The sequence below is a fragment of the Micromys minutus genome (genome assembly GCF_963924665.1).
Source record: "Micromys minutus genome assembly, chromosome: 1".
NCBI classification, from domain to species: domain Eukaryota; kingdom Metazoa; phylum Chordata; class Mammalia; order Rodentia; family Muridae; genus Micromys; species Micromys minutus.
Genome location: NC_137969.1, coordinates 95,843,091 through 95,861,960, shown reverse-complemented (window position 1 = coordinate 95,861,960; position 18,870 = coordinate 95,843,091). Strand labels below are relative to the sequence as shown.

The window sequence follows — 18,870 nt, the reverse complement described above, 5'->3', positions numbered from 1 at the left end:
CAGGTCATGGGAAATATCTTAAAATGAGATTGTAGTAATAATTGAAACACGGTGAACATACCAAAACCCACCGAAATTGCACATTTGGAGCTTTGTGTGAATTAAAGTCCAACGGAAGCCATTAGGTTACAGAATGCCTGTGCTTCTTCCAACTCTAGGTCCAGCGTCAGTCATCAGCAATGACGATGACTCCGCCAGCCCCCTCCACCACATCTCCAATGGAAGTAACACTCCATCTTCCTCAGAGGGCGGTCCCGATGCTGTCATTATTGGAATGACCAAGATACCTGTTATTGAAAACCCCCAGTACTTTGGCATCACCAACAGTCAGCTGAAGCCAGACACATGTAAGTACCGCTGTTCACATGTATTGACCCATTAGCTGCATAGCTTCTCAGTGATCATGTTTATCAGAGCCTCACATCTTTGAGGATGTGTGTGCTCTTTGGCCTCTAGGGTAGACTCTTTCATTTGTCACTTAAGGGAATTCTCGGGGTTTGTCTCCGGCTGGTCTGAGAACTGGGGCAGATATGGAGTTCTCTTGGAATCTATTTTCCATGATCATCTGTCATCAAGCATGCTTTGTGGAGAAGAACAGAGACAAACAGCAGAAGTGTCATTAGAATGTACATACATCATTTACGGTTGACAGGCAATTGATGTAACTCGAATCTGGCTCACTGAAAGCAATTAAAGCACAAATTCTAGGAAGCCAGGAGGGCTCTTTGTTTCATACAGGTGGTATTGATTTGGGGGTAGTTCTGTGCACTTTTCTCACTCCTAATTTCTAGCATCGTGGGGCCTCGTGATGTCACAACAGTTAAACCAAGTAGTGTGGGTTTAAGAAGGAAAGAGACTTTTACTTTTAATAATTGTGTGAGCCCAGCAGCCTTTACTGGCAAGGTCGGACCCATTCTCCTGTCTTCTGAGCTACTGACCAGATATAAAACATGGAGCAAGACCTTAAGAGCAGGCAAAAATTCAAATGAACACACAGGCTTTCTCCATTAGAATACGGGCCTTCTCTCATATATGAACAAGAGCCCTTGGGGGTTAGGACATCACATGGTCTTGATCCAGGGGCTCTGTGGCACTTGTGAGGTGGCTGTCCTCTTTCTGCTTCACTGCACTCTCTTGAGGATTAAGGGGAACAACTGTAAAGTTAGGTTTAAAGACTGGTATCTTGTTGAAAACTCATTGGATGAGAAGGCTTAGCAATGACGTCTCTGCTTACAAGAAACATTTGTCTCTTCCTTCTATTTGTTTGCATTTATCTCAAGGCACATTTAAGATTACAGTTGGAACCAAGTAATAGAGATAACAGTATTATTAGTTTGTGATGTGTGAGATCGGACCCTGGTCATTTTTAAAACTCATTTTAACTGAGTTTGTTATATGACATGAAGCTTACAAGGATGCTTAAAGATTAGTAAACTCCTTGAGCATTAAGTGTGCTTCAAATTCATGGTGTTCTTAAGTCAAATAACTATGGTATAACCAAGGGAAGAGGAAATATTGTTTAGAATTAGGCATTTTTGGTGGAGTTTGGCATCGCCAGGGATATTTGAACATGAAATATGAAGAAAAAGCAAGATACTGCTGTAAGAGGATCTGGGGATTTTCCCTTAGGAAGATCTTATTTTGATACCACCTTCTCCATGAAGAGTAGGCTGTGTAGTACTCCTAGCAGCCCAAGGCTGGATAATGGAGTTGACAAAAACTAAAGTAAAGTTTGCTTACCATATTAATGGAGAAGTAAGGCTGAATCATCAAGCAGAGACTTTTGCTCCAAAGTGTCCAAAAAGAACAAATGAGCAAAAGCAACAGACACACTAATGTGGATGGGGGAAATCACAAAGAGCTCAGTGTTCACCCCGAGAACCACAGGCAACTAAAGGAATGCTAGAATGGGAGAAATAGTCTCCGCTGGGGAAGAGCATATGAATTGATTATCCCATATCAAACGGTCAGCCCTGAAAACATACATACAAGTAACATACAAACTGCAGGTTGTATATATTTAGGAATATACCTCTATCACCTGTCTGTTTGTCTATATCTATCAACGTATCTATGTATTTATAGATCATCTATTATCTATATAGGTATGTATATATCTATCATCTATCTATCTATCACCTTTCTATTTTCACACAGACTGTTATAGACCTGTGTGTGTGTGTGTGTGTGTGTGTGTAACAAATTGTTTATAATAATGATTAATGAAAAAAGAGGCCATAAATTTGAAAGAGAGCCAAGGGTGGGTATTTGGGACAGCTTCTATGGAGGACAGGGGGAATGATATAAATTATGTTATAATCTCAAACAATAAAGAAAATCTTTTTTAAAAGAAAAAATACTTCCTTTATTTACGGGGAAGGTGCTTGTGAGGAAGAAGTGGGTGGACGGCTGCAGAGTTTGTGACCCACTGAATGAATTCCCTCAGAGTCCCGAGAGGAAGTTTGCAAAAGTCATCTCCTCAACAGAGAATCCATGGGGATTTCAGAAGAGATTTTGGTTGTTTCTGGAGGTCTTTTGGTTTTGTGGCTTTGCTATGATGTACCACCCACACACATGGAAGGAATAGCTTCTCCTTAGCTTCCAGCCTCTGGCCTGGGCTATGGCGCATCACCAAGTCTCTCTGGCTTCTCCTTCATTACGAGGTCTCCCTGAGCCCTCCACCCTTCCAGTGCTCTCAGACAAGTCTTACCTTACACAATCTGAAACTCCTTTTTTCCTCAAATACTGTCTTTGATGAGTTTTGAAAAGAGTTTTTAAAAAATTACAGATCTCCCATGAATATGTTATCAAAGGAACAGGAACAAAAGAAGATTTACCTTCCCCCACCCCACATACAGGACCTGCTTCATTCCAGTTTGCCCACTGCCTCTGTTGTCCTGGGCTGATCATGGCCACATTTGGCTGTGTGTCTCTGTGGTCCTACTTAAGTTCGACTTTAACTCTGGGAGAGCAGCAACTCAACCTGTTAATCATGACATAGCACAGGACATAGTGTGTCTCTGACATCAGCCAGATGTTCACCAGATGTAGCTATCGATTGCTGAAGTATTAGTTACCAATGGTTTTGTAACAAAACTCTTCACTGTCCGTTTTCACTGGTTTCATTTCTACCAAACTTGTGTACATGCTGTCTTTACTGGATATACTTTAATGAAGTATTAGGCAATTTAATTTAGAAAAATCAGGTTTATGAAATCTTCTTTGACAAGTCACAATCATCCCAATTGAGCTATTTCAAAGCTCATGCACATAAACTGGACATGTAGGGGTATATCTTGTTTGAGGCCTGTAAGATTCTGAGAGACTAGTTTTAAATGGGTGATTTTTATTGAATATCCTAAGTGAATCAACTTCTATTTAATAACACCTTGAAGAGGACTCTTTCCAAAAGATGCATATATATTACAAAGGTTCTAAATCTAGACTAGCATTTCCCTCATGGTCTTAAGGCAAATATCACTAGGCTGTGCATCACCACCATTGTCTGATTTATCACAAGCTTGGACCAAACACTGTTATGATGACAGATCTTTCCTGAAGGTGAATGCTGTGGCCAACGATGTTGAGTGTTGACTCCACCTTTTGTATCACCGAGAGAAATGCTTCCTTTCATTGAAGTGTAAGAGTCCATTCTAGGCAGTGTATTCCAGTATTTTAAGTACCCATTGGCTTCATGTGGTACTTCCATGGTGTAGTAACTAGTGGGTTGGTGGAGGTGGGAGGCTTGCTCCATGACTGCAGTGAAACTCACTAGGGAGGCCGAGTTGGACTATTACATGATCAAATGCAGCATAAAGAACATTGAGATAGACTATGCCACAGTAAGGTCTTGCAGTCAATTTTCAAGAATCTGGCAAGTTAATAGGAGGAACGGGGTATCATGGAAAAATAATACGGATTAATAAAGACTGTACCAGGACATGGGTCTGGTGTGACCCAATGCTCCAAATTTCCCAGAGGGAGGTATTTATGTATTTATTTTTATTATTTGAATGGCTCAAGATTTCAGAGGCTAAGGGGCAAGTAAGAATGCCTTAGTGTGAGTCACATGAGGCTCATGGAGTGCTAGCACGCCTTCTTCAAGTTGAACCTTCAGACCCCCTGCTGTAAACACCTCAACTGTTAGACAACTCTTGCTTTAAACAGCAAACAACAATAAGCAACCACCATTAATTAGGCTTCTTTAAATAATGCACTGGATTGATACAATGAGAAGCAGTGAGCAACCATGCCCTTTGACATACTTTTGTGCTGTCAGGAGTTGTGTTGGTCAGTCATTTTCATTTATTACGTCCAGAGACGGTTTGCAAGATTCTTAGAGCAATATGAACAGAGCTGAATTGCTCCTGAGCACTTTCCAATAGAAAGTCTGTCTACTTTATTGCAGGGCCCAGAGGTTCCCCCAAGACCGCCTGATAATAATTTGGTATTTGGAGGCTCCTGCATCACTGCAGGAACCAAAGGAGGCTAAACCCGAGCTTGACGGAGGAGAAGAGTTCTATGGTTATCTGCAAATTCTGGCCAGACAGCATCTTGAAGTCACTCCTTAGCTTCCATAACTAGCCAAGCAAGAAGTTGCCTTCCCAGGACAAAGCAGAGTGCTTTAATGACTAACCCCTCAAAGTGCTGTGTCACTTAAACTATAGACCATCTCCTCGATCGATCAGAATGGCAAGATGGAGCTGAGGGGCTCAGCAACATCAAGGCTGGAGTTGGTCTTTGTTCAACTAGTCTGTGTAGATGTGCCCGAAAATCACAGTGTCTTACAGCATGGGGTGGTTGACCAGTAGGATTTACAGACTTGGCCCAAGGGCAGTTGTGTTGTTATCTTCTGCTTGCCTTGACTGTTGAGAGAGATTTTTGACAGGGTGTGATGGGTGCTCAGCTTCTGAGCTGAAAACCAGAAACAAAGCCCATTAGCCAGCAAAACTCCCAAAACATGTCTTGAGTTGGTAGATGGGGATGTGTTTGATCCACAAACTTACTGTTGTTCCCAAAGTCATGTTTCTACCCATAGCAGCCTTGTAGTTTTTTTAGGGTCCTAAGCCATGTGCCTAAACTTAAGTGCAGTTGTCTCTAAGACACACACTCGGCATGTTCATCTTGAAGAGCATGTCCTCCGTGCACACCTAGGGCTAGCTACTCTAGAGGAAATGCTTAGCAAGAATTTTTATTAAAAAAGGTTTTTAAAGGTTTACTTTGAAGGTTGACTTTATTGTAAAAAGAAATAGACATCTATTAGCTCTCTGCACTATGGGTCCTACGTTTATTCAGGTATAGCCGTGTTTCCCACTGATCATATACTTATTAGACAAATCGCATAGGTAGGCTTGGGCTCACTGGCCAGCAATGGTGCAGGAGAGCAGGTGCTCTAAAGAGAGTGGGTGTTTGAGCAGAGGTTCAAATGTCACAGAGTCTGTGTCTTTCTGTCCCAACAAAGGCAAGCGAGAGCTGTTGTAGAATGACAGAGGTTTTCAACACATTTGAAAAGCTGCTTTAAGCATACATGGGCAAAAGTTCTGGACTCTCCAAGCTCAGGACATCAGAGCGCTGCACCAGGCCATGTCGGACTCTGATGCAGTCACACGACTGAGGCCTGTCTCAGTGGCCAGGGCCAGGGGACAGCAGTAGAGACTATTGATTTAGAGCTCTCAACTGTCTCTTACCTTTTTTGGTTACTTTTTTTAACTTTAAAAAAATACATTCTTTTAAAGTACTTAATTGGCCAGAGAAAACTGTTTTGAGAATTGTTTGTGTGCCCTGGAGAGCTAAAGCCTGCACTTTAAACAGAAGCTAAGTCTGTTCCACCCAACACAAGGATAGGATAGAAAGAATAGTTACTTCAAAGCTTAGAAGTTGCTTTGTTTATTCCACACTGTGTTCACAACTCATCCTGTGGAGGCCACCATGGCATACTGCTACATACTGTAGGTCCCAATACAATCTCTGGTGCCGTGGACTCCCATTGCTAAGTACAACAATCTGGTATCATATTCAATCTCTGCTCCAGATGAGGCAGTAAGAAGCTATCGAATAACGCTTTGAAAAGCAGCCTGCATCCCACAGAAGAATGGCAAATCAAATACATGCTGCATCATTACATATCAAGTGTAAGACATATAACAAACTTCACTAGATGAAGATTTCTTAGCAAAGCACATTGAAGCACATCCAAGTAAAATCATATTCTTGGCTTTTCACTGGGTGGTATTGTTATTAAAAAAATAAAGTGAGAAAGTAATAGCACCTATTTAAGGGTGCTTAGACCTTCTGCAGAAAACACCCCAATGCTGTACGTGAGAGCCATGAAACAAAGCCAATAGTGATATGGTTGCAAGTTGAGAGGTCTTGCTTTTACTCCAGCATCATCGGCCTGCCAAGACAATCACATGGGTACCCGAGTACATCAACAGAGTCAGTCTGAAGCTTCCCAATCACCAGTAATGATTTAGGATGTCCCAATATATGGATGGTGCTGATGCAATCAGCCCACCAAGACTGAGTCTGACTGGAGCAGTTGCATTAGCAACATGAGCCTAATTGAGCTTCATTTCTTGCATGGGCCAGCAGCCCGTGGACCCAAACCCTCATAGCAAACACAAATGTAAGCCAGCAGCCTGCCTTGGGTTGGTTGCTAAGAAGCCCACATTGCCCAGAATCTCTGGACTGTTGAGTGCTCCTCAAGTAGATGGTGACACAGTTGGAGGTTGTAAGGCTTGATGCTTTGCTTTATGAACTGTCGTAAAACCCTAGGCTTTCTTAGTGAAACACAATTGTCTCTGCCTTACAGTTTCTTCAAGCTTAAGAGGTGGCCCCATGGTGGGCTGCTTTGAGGGTCACTTGTTAGATGGGGACTTTGTCTCAATTTCTGGGAGGCGAACTGTTAACCTTTGCACTCAGTGAGTCAGTGAGTCTGTAGTAATACTTCTGTTGAGTCCTTTGGTTTTGCTTTTGGCAGCCATAACTTCTTTCCTATACAGGTGAAAAGACCACACTGTCCGCAGACAGGAAAAGTGAGGGAAGATGAGACTTCCCTGAGCACCCAGATCACCATGAGTAACCAGGCAGTTTCACCATGCTGGTTTAGTCTTTAATTTGTAGAACTTCCTCCTGAGGCCTAGGTAGCAGCCCAGAGCAAGGCTTAGTGTGATCTGTTCTCTGTGGCTGCATTTTGCTGGGGGATGCTCTATGTCCTGTTGGTTGTGAGATTTTGGCTTCCCACATGGAAGGAAGGATTGGAAGATGGTTTGCATAAGAAAGCAAAGAGGAATCTAAGTATTAGGGTGACTGCTAGTCTTGGCTGGCTCAGGGCTGCTGCAGTTCCTTCAGTGTGACAAAGTTCAATTTTAAATCAGAAGAGTTTCAAGCAAGCCACAGTTAGATGATCACCTTAGTTGGTATAAACCTGATGAGTTGATTCTCTGGAGTCTGCTCCCAAGTTGGGGTTCCAGCAGGGAGACCGGTGTTGAATAATGAGGTGTACAAAGGTATTTTGCTATTGATACTTCCATAATGACATTAAGATTGTCAGGATTTGTATGTTCAGAATATACACGTCCTCGTGATATGTAAGAGACTGGATCTGTGTGGTTTTGAAAAAAAGAAAGGTAGAGATGGATTCTAGATGAAACCCAATGACCTAACCCGGTTCCCAGATTACCAGTTACCATTATGGGTAGAAGTCATTACCCTGTTCCTTTTACGTAACACATAACACATTCACTTGACCGTGCCAGTGATTTTCCCTATGCATTGAAACAGAACCCAAAGTCATTACTAGATGATGTTGGCATTTCAGCTGAGTACCACATATTCTCAAGGTCCTAAGCCTTAAAATTAGGGAATATTTTCATGAGAGGACATTACTCTCTCTCTCTCTCTCTCTCTCTCTCTCTCTCTCTCTCTCTCTCTCTCTATATATATATATATATATATATATATATATATATATATATAAAACAATAATATATATATATTAATATGCTCCCTAGACAGTGTTCCTATAAGGTAATGGGTGTTTATTTAATTTGTACTTCCCTTCTGAGTTCTTTGCCTTCACCCTAATGTTTCATGCTCGGCCTCTAGTCTACTGGTAAAGGAGGTAGTGGTATGCCCGGGGCAGGACTGGGAATCCTGTTTCTACCCAGTACCTAGGTCAGCTGAGCTGACAAGTCTCCGATTTCTCCACTCTGAGCTTACTTCCTTGAATACAACCCCCCTCCTTTTCCTGTCTTGGGGTTAATGAAGCTAATAGATTTATTTCTTCCTGGTTCCTAGTTTCATCAATGCCGTTGCCTTATATTTGTAGAGATAACCGTGAATAGCTGTTGCTTATACGGCTTTTCCCTGTTTCCCCAAGCCACCACGGGTTATATGTTCAGGGTGTTTCTTTAAAAATAAAAAAAGATGTTGTAATCGAAGAGCAAAATCCATTCCTTACACGTAAGACTTTTAGTTTTATAACACCCTACACTGACCTTCTTGATAGGTGCTGGCTTGGAACAGGAAAATCTCATGTTGTGAAGAAGAGTAGCAAGCTAAGTCTTAGCATTCTGAACTCCTGAACTTTAGGAAGGGAGACGACAGCCCAGTGGCAAAGGGGATAAGATTATCCCCAGCTTGCTGAATTTCCCTTCTCTGGGTTTGTGTATAGTCTTTGACTTATAGTACCCAGCTTTTGTCAGTGATCTTAACTACACTTGGGTCTAATAGTTGATGAACTAGAATTTATGTCAGGATCCCAGCGTGAGCTGCCTTTACTCATTTTGGCAGAATCCACATTGTGGCCTAGGAGGTCTTCAAAACCGTTTTCACCCTACCATGAGAAGGAGCTTTGGGGTTGGTTTCCAGGTTCAGTTAAGCCATTTCCCATGCCATATTCACCTTTGGAGAGAAAGGGTTTGGGATGGGTGAGTTTAGGTTGTGCTCCTTCATGAAACCCTCACATCCACAGGACTGACTCGGGGTAGCACTCCCTCCTAACCAAAGTCAAGAAGCCCTACACTTCCTGAACAGCTCCTGCTGCTCTGCAGGTCCGAGTTCTGGGGTTACACAGGTTCTAGTGAGATGGGAGGTGGATGGCATATGGCTGGGGCAATGACACGGCTGAAGGTTGTGTGGCTTCATTGCAGCTCTGACGGCTCAACCAGCAGAGCACATGCAACTCAAGACACAGTGTGTACTGTCCTCCTCCGAGAAACTCCAGTGCTGGTCCTCATGGAGGCATGGGCAGTGGGACTTGCGACATTTCCTTCATTGATGTGTTTATGCAAATGAGGTCTGCTTTACTGGAACTTGTAACGTTGATCGTGCAGAGCCAAACGCATATTCGAATAAAGACAAGCGTGTCAGATGTCTGGCCTCCAGCTCTGGTTTTGTCACGTTTTTTACGTAGACTTGACGGTATAATTTAGTGTTGGGATTCCTGGAAACATCCCTGTAAAGTCCCCTAAGAGTTGTCTACATGCGTGACAGTTGTCCCACACAGCACCTCTAGATTTCTTGCAGTTTCCCTACCTTCCTTTAGATAGAGCTGGCCTCGGAGGCACAGGGGAGACTGCCACCTGCAGAATGGAATTCAGAGGGATGCCAAAAGCCTCTGTACTCAAGAAATAGTATCCCACACCACATTTCAAGATGAGCTGTAAAAGAAAAAAGTCTGGGATACAAATAACAGAATTTTAAATAAGGGCATCCATGGGGCTGGGGACAGGAGGGAGGTGTGTCCCTATGGACATCATCCTGAAAACGTCTGGTTGTTTTCATGCTGGGACAGTTGCTTTCACTTGGTTGGACTTTTAATCCGGCACGAAGCAGCTATTCGCTTCCATGACTGGAGACGTTTGGTGTTCTCCAGTTTTGTGTGTGAGAACCTCACTTCCCGTCATGGCCTGGATCTTATATAAACCTGTCTGCTGCACAGCTCTGAGCTGTACACAGAGGCAGCTCAGCCGATTGTCCTGCAGTCTTCTCTCCCTTCCTGTGTCCCCGGGCCTCATTGTTCCTCCACGCTCACCCCACTTCCTTTGCTCGGCCCTCAGAGCAGACACTCTAATGTGCCTTCGCTCAGCCAGTGTTAGCGTCCTCTGATATTCACTGCAGCGCCAGCAGACGTGTGTGCTTTTCTCACTGGATTTAAAAAATGTGAGTTTCCACAGTGAGAGAGACAGAGACAAACACATAGGGGCAGAAGAGAGGAGAGATGGAAGTAAAGAAGTAGGAAGAGAAACAGAGACAGGCACAGAGAGAAGAGGAGAGAGAGACTGGGAGGCAGGGGGCCTTTTGCAAGGAATGAAATATTGGGAAGGCAGGTTAGAAATACTTTCCACTAAAATTTGGGGCTAACTTGTGCAAGGGATCGGGTAAGACAACAGTGAGATTCTCTCAGCACAACCACACCTTGCCCTGTTGTCCCACCCCTGGAGACTCAGTCAGCATTGCAATTGCCGGGGAAGGATGCAGTTTTAGGTTATTCTACATCCACCCTGAGGCCCCTTCACCCTCCGAGCTCTTTACAAAAGGAACTTCTCCAGCTGTCTCGCCGTGCCTCCTGGGCTGCTCTGTCTAAAGAAATAACAGGAGATTTACCTGCCCTTCCTCTCCTAGGCTCAGTAGGTCATAGTTTCACATTAAAAAAAAAATCATTCCATGCCTCTGGATAGGTCTTTCCATTTGTAAAACAGATGAAAATACTGAAGTTTAGCTAGATTAATGGGTCGGAAAGGTCTCAAGCAATACAGTGTTATTATACATATACAGTATACCTCATATACAGTATATATGTACATATGTATATCATATATATACAGATATACATATAGATATCCCTCATATACAGTAGAGTTTCTGTCACTGGACTCAAGGAAGTCAGACTCCTTCTGGCTTTGCTAGTCCTGTGCAAAGTTAAATCCTAGAAGTTTCTAACTCCTCAAGAGGAACTGCAGCATGTGAGCTTATAAAGACATACCGGAAGCCACTCACCTCCAAACAAGAAGACCTTCACCTGAGGGTGCCTTCTTGGCAGGTCATCACCTTGACCTGGGAGGAAAGGGCCCAGGTAGTAGGCAGGCCTGAGGACCTGTTGTGATCGGGTGGGCACAGTCTTCCAGCTAAGCAGGGATAGTCTCTGTCCCCCTAAAGCAGTGGTTCTTAAGCGTCCTGATGCTGCTACCCTTTAATACAGTTCTTCATGTTGTCATGACCACAACCATAACATTATTTTCACTGCTACTTCATAACTATAAACTTACTACTTTTGCGAATCCTAATATAAATACCTGTGTTTTCTGATGGCCTTCGCTGTTTCGCTCTCCCCCGTGGAAGGGGAACTCTCACCAACCCACAGGTTCAGAACAACTGCACTAGAGTCTTTACCAGAAGTCCTAAAGTATCACAGATAATAAGCCCTTAATTCTTCTTTTTTGCTAATTAAAATTATGTCATTTTTCCCTTCTTTTTTACTCTTGTCCAAAACCCATTATGAAATTTTTGCTATTGTTTTTGCCATCATCATAGGCTTTACTGGATAGTTTATGAATTTACATTTCAAATGTGACTGCTTTCCTGGTTCCCCCCTCTCCAATGACCTCTCCCCCTTCTTCTATGAGGATGCTCCCCTTCACTCCCACCCACTCCCACCTCCCCACCCAGGCACTCCCCTAGAGTGGGGAAATGAGCCTTCACAGGGCCAAGGGCTTCTCATCCTATTGCTACCAGACAATGCCATCTTCTGCTACATATGTGGCGGGAACATTTTTTTCCTTCTTTAAAAAAAAATTATAGAAAATGCTTTTCTATAGAAAGGCTGACTCCAGGCCTTTGCAACTAACTATCCAGCCTTGATTACTAGGTCAGCTTGAGACTTTCCCCAATCACTTCGCCAAAGCTGTGCTGGGGAAATATTTCTAGGCCATGCTAAGATGTCTGAACACCCTCAGTTCCTCTTCAGACCTGGCTTTACCAGGAGGCCAAGGGAAGGGAGGAGCTAGGCATACCTCTTCATAGTGCTCTGTGGACAGAGCGCTTCCAGTGTCTTGAGTGAGCGGACCTTTGAGGCCTCAGTCCTCTCATGTCCCCAGCTGACTCACAGAAAGGTACTCACTGTTTTTTAAGTCTTTAGGAAGTCTCTTTGAGAGCACACATAAAATGGCACCCCCCCCCCCAGTGTGGCCAGGGACTCCATAAAGCCAGGGGACATCAAGGGGTTAAGTGTCTGAGCACTTCTCCCATGACATGTGACTTCTACTTTGCATTTGTCTTTGGCCAGTTAGAGCAAGGCTCATTTTCTCCAAAACAATGAACTAGCAGTGGTTTCTGGGCTTGAGAGTCACAGTTCTGGGCTTGGGAGTCACAGTGGTGCTGCAGCTGGCCAAAATGAATAATTATTCTCTGACCCAGAGCGTACTCTCTCTTTCTATTGATAACTTAGAAATGCCAGAGTTGTGGTCTGAGTTAGTTAGTTCTATCCCAGAGCCCAGAGGGACAAATACAAACAATAGAAATAGTGTTTCCTGGATAACCCCGGGCCCTTGGACCTTGGCTCATCTGAAGCCCAAGGCTTCGGTGTTGGTACTGCCCCTGGGGTTGTGGAGGTACAGCCTCGAGAGCAAAGCAGTTGTTAGAAACTAGTCAAAATGAGGCTTCGGAGGAAAAGCACAGAAAGATTCCAAAAAGAGACTCTGATGAATTCTTCCCCTACCCCGGCCGGGGCCAGGGACTCTGTGGGACCTTTCTCAAGGAATCAGCAGGAAGGGGAGGGTCAGGAGGTGTTGAGGATGGAAGACCGGATCAGGCACTGTGTGTTTAGTCACACCATGATCCTGTAGTCAGTCAGGAAGTTGTAGCTCACCAGTAACTCAGCGGTAATGCTCATGGGGCGATACTGAAATCGTAGATTGAAATAAATACCTAGTGACAGTTTTGTGAGTCCACAACCGTGGGCTGTTGAAGGAGCAGATGAGGCCTTTGACAACTTCCACCAGAAGGACAGCACCTGGTAAGCCGGTGAATAGCTGGTGGGTGATAGATACTTCGGAGGTCCATCTATGCTTTTCACACTCCTGACATGTTGGGGGAGAAGTGTCTCTACCTCCCTGGGCTTCTGGTCTCAGGTAGCCTATGACTTCAGCAGCAGCAGAGGCTAGACCTTCTTAATTGGGAGAAGACCCGAGGGTGGGGGAGAACATACACAGATGGTTCTTAAAGAAAACCCAAATAAATGAGGATGTGATGAATAGGACCTCAAAGCAGTGTCAGAGCACAGGAGAGGACCATGGGAGGGACTGGGGAGCTGCTACTAGGCGGAAGCCTAGAAGTTTCCAAGTAACAGTCAAGACCCCCTAGAGTTTGTCAGGTAGTTCCTTTCTAGGAATGAATAAAAACCTGAAAAACTCAAGGTCTGTATTGTCAAGATTTGTGCCACAGTAGCAGGTATTTAATTTCGCTATCTGTGCAATAATAATTAATATTTATTATTATAGTTTAAACATCCCAGCATCAGGGAGACAGGGAAGCAGCCAGTAAAACGCTTGCCACTCAATCATGATGACCTGAGTTCGGGTCCCCAGCACCTCAGAAATGGCAACGTACGGCTGCAGTTTGCACCTGAGACCCCAGCACTGGGAAGGCAGAGACAGGAGCATCCCTAGGCTTGCTGGTCAGTCAGACCAGACACACTGGTGAGCTATTTGGTCAGTGAGAGATCTTGTCTCCAGGAAAGATGGAGAGGGGTTGAGGGAGAGTCCTAATGTTGACCTCTGTCTTCCATACAAGCCTAGATATAAATGTGCACATATGGGTACTACATATGCATGTAAAGATACACCACATATACGAACATGTACACATATACTAGCATTTCTACAGTGTCCTGCATACATTCTTCTCCTCATTTGATTTGCTCTTAATGGCTACTGTTATTTTAGCTGCAGAAAAGAAAATAGGTCACAGAGATTTTTAAAAAGCTACCCAGAGGTATGCGGCTAAGTGGCTGAAGGCCCATGATTTGAACCTTGTTGTCGTGACTACCGAATCTTGCTACATTGTTGCAAACCTCCAGATGACCCAGATGTTTTTCAGAGATTGGGGATTTCTGATCCGGACCACAGGCATGGTAGAATGTTGAATAAACTCACACTTCTGTGAGCAGATACGTTTTCACTGGACTGACTTCTCCTTCGCTGATATTTTACTGTCCTCTTCAGTCTGCATTCTTCTTAGGGTCTTCAGTGTTTCAGTGGTGACGTTCAGCACTTAGGGTATGATCAGGAAGGCATGATATGTAGGACTAGGGTGTGGGAGATGGCTGTCACTGTAGGCAGAACTCTATATTCCCATAAAGAAATGACTTTCACTTCTGAACAATCAACTTGAAAAAAGGACTCTGATTACTCCATCCATTCATGAGTCCAGGGCCCTCTATGCACCAACAATACAACTGATTTGAAGAAAGCATCCAAAAACAACAGCTTAGACGAAGACCCATGTCCAGTTTGTTCCATGTAACACTTCATGAAGTTACTGAAGGGCAGTAATTTCTAAAGCCGGTCTTCAAGGGGAGAAGGATCTGAAGATGGTTGGGAAGACCCTGTGATGCACACACCTTACAAAAATAAAAAAAGGCAGAGATAGTAAGGCAAGTTCACCGTGTCACCTGCTTCTAAATCAAGATGATTAAAATTTGCAGCCACATTTTTTAAAAAAAGAAGAAGAAAGAAGAAAAGTCAAGTTCACTGACATGGCTGGTTTCCCACGATGGGAAACTTGCTAGTTGGTTACAGTAGGTTGTCAAAATGGCCGTTGCTGTGCCGCTCTATCACAGGGTAAAAAATTACCAACGTTATTACTCCCGGCAAATTCTTCACTTTCTTTGGAATTTCCCCCCACTGTGGTTTGATCTGTGAGGAATTACTGTAAGAGGAGATAATAGGGCTTGTGGATAGAAATGATTGAATCACTGTGTGCCAATAAAAAGTGTTCAAATTGCATTTCACTACATAATGAATTCTGGTTCAACTTACTTTGACATAAATAAGATTGGGTAAGAGAAACCAGAAGTAAATCAAATAAATTAATAAAAGCATCAGAGTTCTTTCAATTTTGTCCCCAGACAGTGTCTGCTTATTTGTATAATAAGACCAGCTCTTATCAATTACAAGCCTGGCATGCCACTCGGTAGATAGAAAAACTTCAAGGGAGAGTTTGGTCTTCGTTATGGAAATGCCAGTACTCCTTTTGAATATTGAAGAGTTAAAATTTGAAAACCAGGGGCATGAGATCCAACTTTCAACTAAAGATAAAAACAACAACAACAACAACAACATCAACAAGAGATTTTAGATGCAGACATGCACATAATGCTAATGATTAGCTGATCTTCATATTTCCCTAATTATATACATTTAGTGAACATGAGATTTTTGCATTTTGTCTAGACAAAGGGTCTGTCTCCACTGGCATAATTCATAGCTGTGTGTGTGAGTCTTGTGAAATATTGAATTTGCATCTCTGCAGCCACTTGGAGAGTTCATTGTTTTACTCTGCAGCTGGGGGCCGGTGGAATAGGATTTTTTTCCAGATTCACTATTAGCATGGTGTTCTCATAGTCCCCAGAGCACTTCAGTGATTTGTTAGGCACTGTTTGTCAGACCCCAGCACTGAGTGCACCACGAATGATGCCAGGAAGACTGATTTTAGACACGCCCTTTATTTAATATCTACTGTGTTTCGCAACCGCTCCATTGTTTATTTGTATTTCTTGGAATCCGAGCTTGTTTTCTGAATGTGATCAGAAAGCCACCAAGCTAAATATTAGGTTACGAGCTGGACACATTCAAGAACACAGGGCTGGATGGAAAAGTCTCTCTTTATTCTTAAATTAGCCTAGGGCTCTAGGAAGAAACAATGGGCAACTTGGCAGAAATCTAAGGATTTCTGCTAGGTAAACAAGTACTTTATACTGTGGAGCAGAGACGGTCACTGTAGCCATTTCGGAGACTTTACCCTGGACTTTATGCTTGAAGTTTAGCATGTTTAGTTACTTGCTATTACGAAATCCCAAAGAGCAGAAATTACTCTCCCCTCAATAATCCCTTAAAACTGAGTTCGAATGACTCCCCTTGGAAAGACTTGGGAAAACCCACATGTTTCTAGATCTTGACACAGCCATTAGAACAGTGTCTGGCGGAATCACTGGGATTCAGAAGCCCTGGAACTTCGCATAAAAGATGATTTAACTGGGAACGACATCTGGCATTCTTCATCGTGAAATGAACTGAGCATGTGTGAAATGGACTTGAAGCAGGAGAGAAGAGATCCCCCCCCCCTTTCTACATCATGGGAAACATGTAAGAACTCGCTAACCTGAAATTGTAAGCAGATTGGCTCAGGAGACATTGGAAGCTTCCCTGTGAGATTTATTGACATCGGTATTCAAACCAATTTCGCAACCTCAGTCTTGTCTTAAATAACCGTGTCCCTCCCTCTCAACTTCCTCTGGCACCCCCAAAGAGCAGAAAGAACTTTGGAGAATTCAAACCCATGCCTTAAATGTAGGAGTTTGTTTGGCTCTTGAGGTGGACTTTGTGTTCCCATAGATACAGGTGACCATGGCAAAGAATTTCCTGTAAGCTCGGTGAAAACCATTGCTCCCATGCAAAGAAACTGCTTCAGATAGAAGCAATGGCTGCAGCTGCTCTACTCAGGAGCCATGTCTCTCTGCTTTCCTTTGAGAGCAAGGTAAAGTTTACAGCAGAGTCAGACCATAAATTCAGGGGAATTTGCTTCCTTAATTTGGGAGACAAGTGACCCCACCCCCTTAGCGCCTAAGGTTTGGTGGTTTGGAGAATGTAATTGTTACCCAGCCACTGCCTGGGCTGGGCATTAAATCCACTTATTAACCGTCATAATCTGAGAGCCTGTGACATGCTTGAGGTAGCCGCTCTGACCTGGTGCCCCACACTCCGTTGGCCAGCATCTACGCTGACCAATTCTCTTCTTAGGTGTGTTGATTTTCGCTTTGTCAGTGCCGAACAGCACACCCAGGCCGGCTTTAGGGCATGTATGCCGAATGCTTTCTCTAGGTATCTTCAATGATAAAATCTTTTTTTTTCCCATCCATTCACTCCCAACATCTCCTGTTACCTGGCTCTAAATGTTTCTTTCCTCCTTGGTCTGACCCTCCCTCCCCCCACTTCTCACTAGCTCAACAGAGCTCTTCTTCCTGGATTTTGCTGAGGTTGTGCTTCCTGGGCCACTGGGTATTTTTCACTGACTAAGATGAAAAGGAGCCAGGAAGCAGATGTATCTGGGGTAGCATGTGTCTTCGAGAGATGGAATTCGCATCTCCTCATGAAAGGAGCGGTGAATGGGTATAATTAGGCTGATGAATCAGTGGGACCTGGTTACAGAATTTTTTTTTTTCCTTGACTGGCTTTAATGAGAAGCAATAGCTATTGGTTACCACCGAAACACACAGAAGGTAAAACAAGAGTGGGCTGGAATGAAAGGTAAGATTCGGCGTGGGCTTGAACTCCCGTTTCCAAGAATAAACTTCACTTGGGTGGAAAGTATGTGGCTCCGAACCAAAGCAAAACAAAGAAACAGCAAAAAGGCGAAGTGGTACTTTTGTGGCTCTTTCTGGGCTTTGTCTCAGGGACTGCAGTTCAGGGAGCACAAGGGACTCTGCAAAGGCCTAAGCTGGTATTTCATAACCAGCTATAGGATATTGTTCCTTTGTCCCTCATCCCCTCAAGCTAGGCACTTAGCATAGGTCAGCTCACAAGGTTAAGGAATTTTTAGAGGTTGACTTAAGGTTATCTCTCATCAGTCAACACCCTCCCTCGGCAATGTGAGTCCGGTCCAAGGCCTTGAGCCTTTACTCACCTCCCGGAAAACAGCAAGCACATTAGCGGCCCCGGGGAGGAAGGTTCTTCCTGCATAAGGCAAAGAATTGAAAACACCAATATTCTAGCCTCATTTATGACAGCTAGTTACGATCAAAGGTCTATAGGTTATGCACTCCAAGAAGATACTCTCACATCCAAACACATGGACCTCAGCTCTTGCTGAGACTTAAGCGGAAGCTGTGCGGATTCCTTCTGGACGCCTTGCAGCCGTAGGTTCAGATCTAGAGAGTGGCCAAGACACTGTTGGCTCCCTTGAACTGGCAGCATACAGTCTCTGCCTCCAGGGGCTTCCATCTTGGCTACTCTGCTCTCTGCAGCTTTCTGCTAGAGCAAAATACCTGAGATAACCAACTCCAAAAGAGAGACAGCTTGTTTCTCTACAGGCTTCAGCCTGTGGTTACACTGTTAAAGGTAAGTGTATGGAGAGGCAAAGCACAGTGGCTGGCAGTGCAGAAGAGAGCCAAACCGCTCATCTCACCACAGACCAGGATGGAAGGGAGAAAGAGGAGGGGGCACGGGACCAATATGTTAGCACTTCTGCTTACCCAATTCCTGCACTCGAGGGCTCATCTGTTAAAGACTGAACCTCGGTGATGTCATCAGCGCATGGCCAAGCCTTCAGCACAGCAGCTTTTGGTAGCATCTATGACCCAAACTACAGAGCCATTCCCAACAGCTTTCCAGCTCTTCTCTGTTTGGCTATTAAGGTGTTGCTTGCACCCTCAGACTTTAGTGGAACTGTGTTCTTAAAACGTGGAACTGGGGAAGAGCTCGGCTTACATTTTTTTCCCCACTTAAAAGAAAGCTTGCTTGTTAGTGACTGTGAGGTTTCAGATTGTTTTCTCAGAGTTAGAGGGTCAAGGGGGACACACAAGCTTGTTTTCTATCTTATTTGATTAAAATTTAAGTAAATGCTAGAAGGAATGACAAAAGATTTAAAAACACA

The 18,870-nt window shown here is 43.8% G+C and overlaps 1 protein-coding gene across 3 annotated transcripts in view; it reads left to right on the top strand.

Annotated features, from left to right (window-relative positions):
* NTRK2 (neurotrophic receptor tyrosine kinase 2) overlaps positions 1-18,870 on the top strand; it is a gene marked incomplete at its 3' end in the record, with an annotated part of 298,722 nt that overhangs the window by 169,071 nt on the left and 110,781 nt on the right. For all 3 annotated transcript variants that reach the window (XM_080922546.1, XM_080922545.1, XM_080922544.1), the window contains one exon: positions 159-347. In XM_080922546.1, the coding sequence (XP_080778672.1) occupies positions 159-347 (189 nt within the window). The remainder of the gene's footprint in view (positions 1-158; positions 348-18,870) is intronic.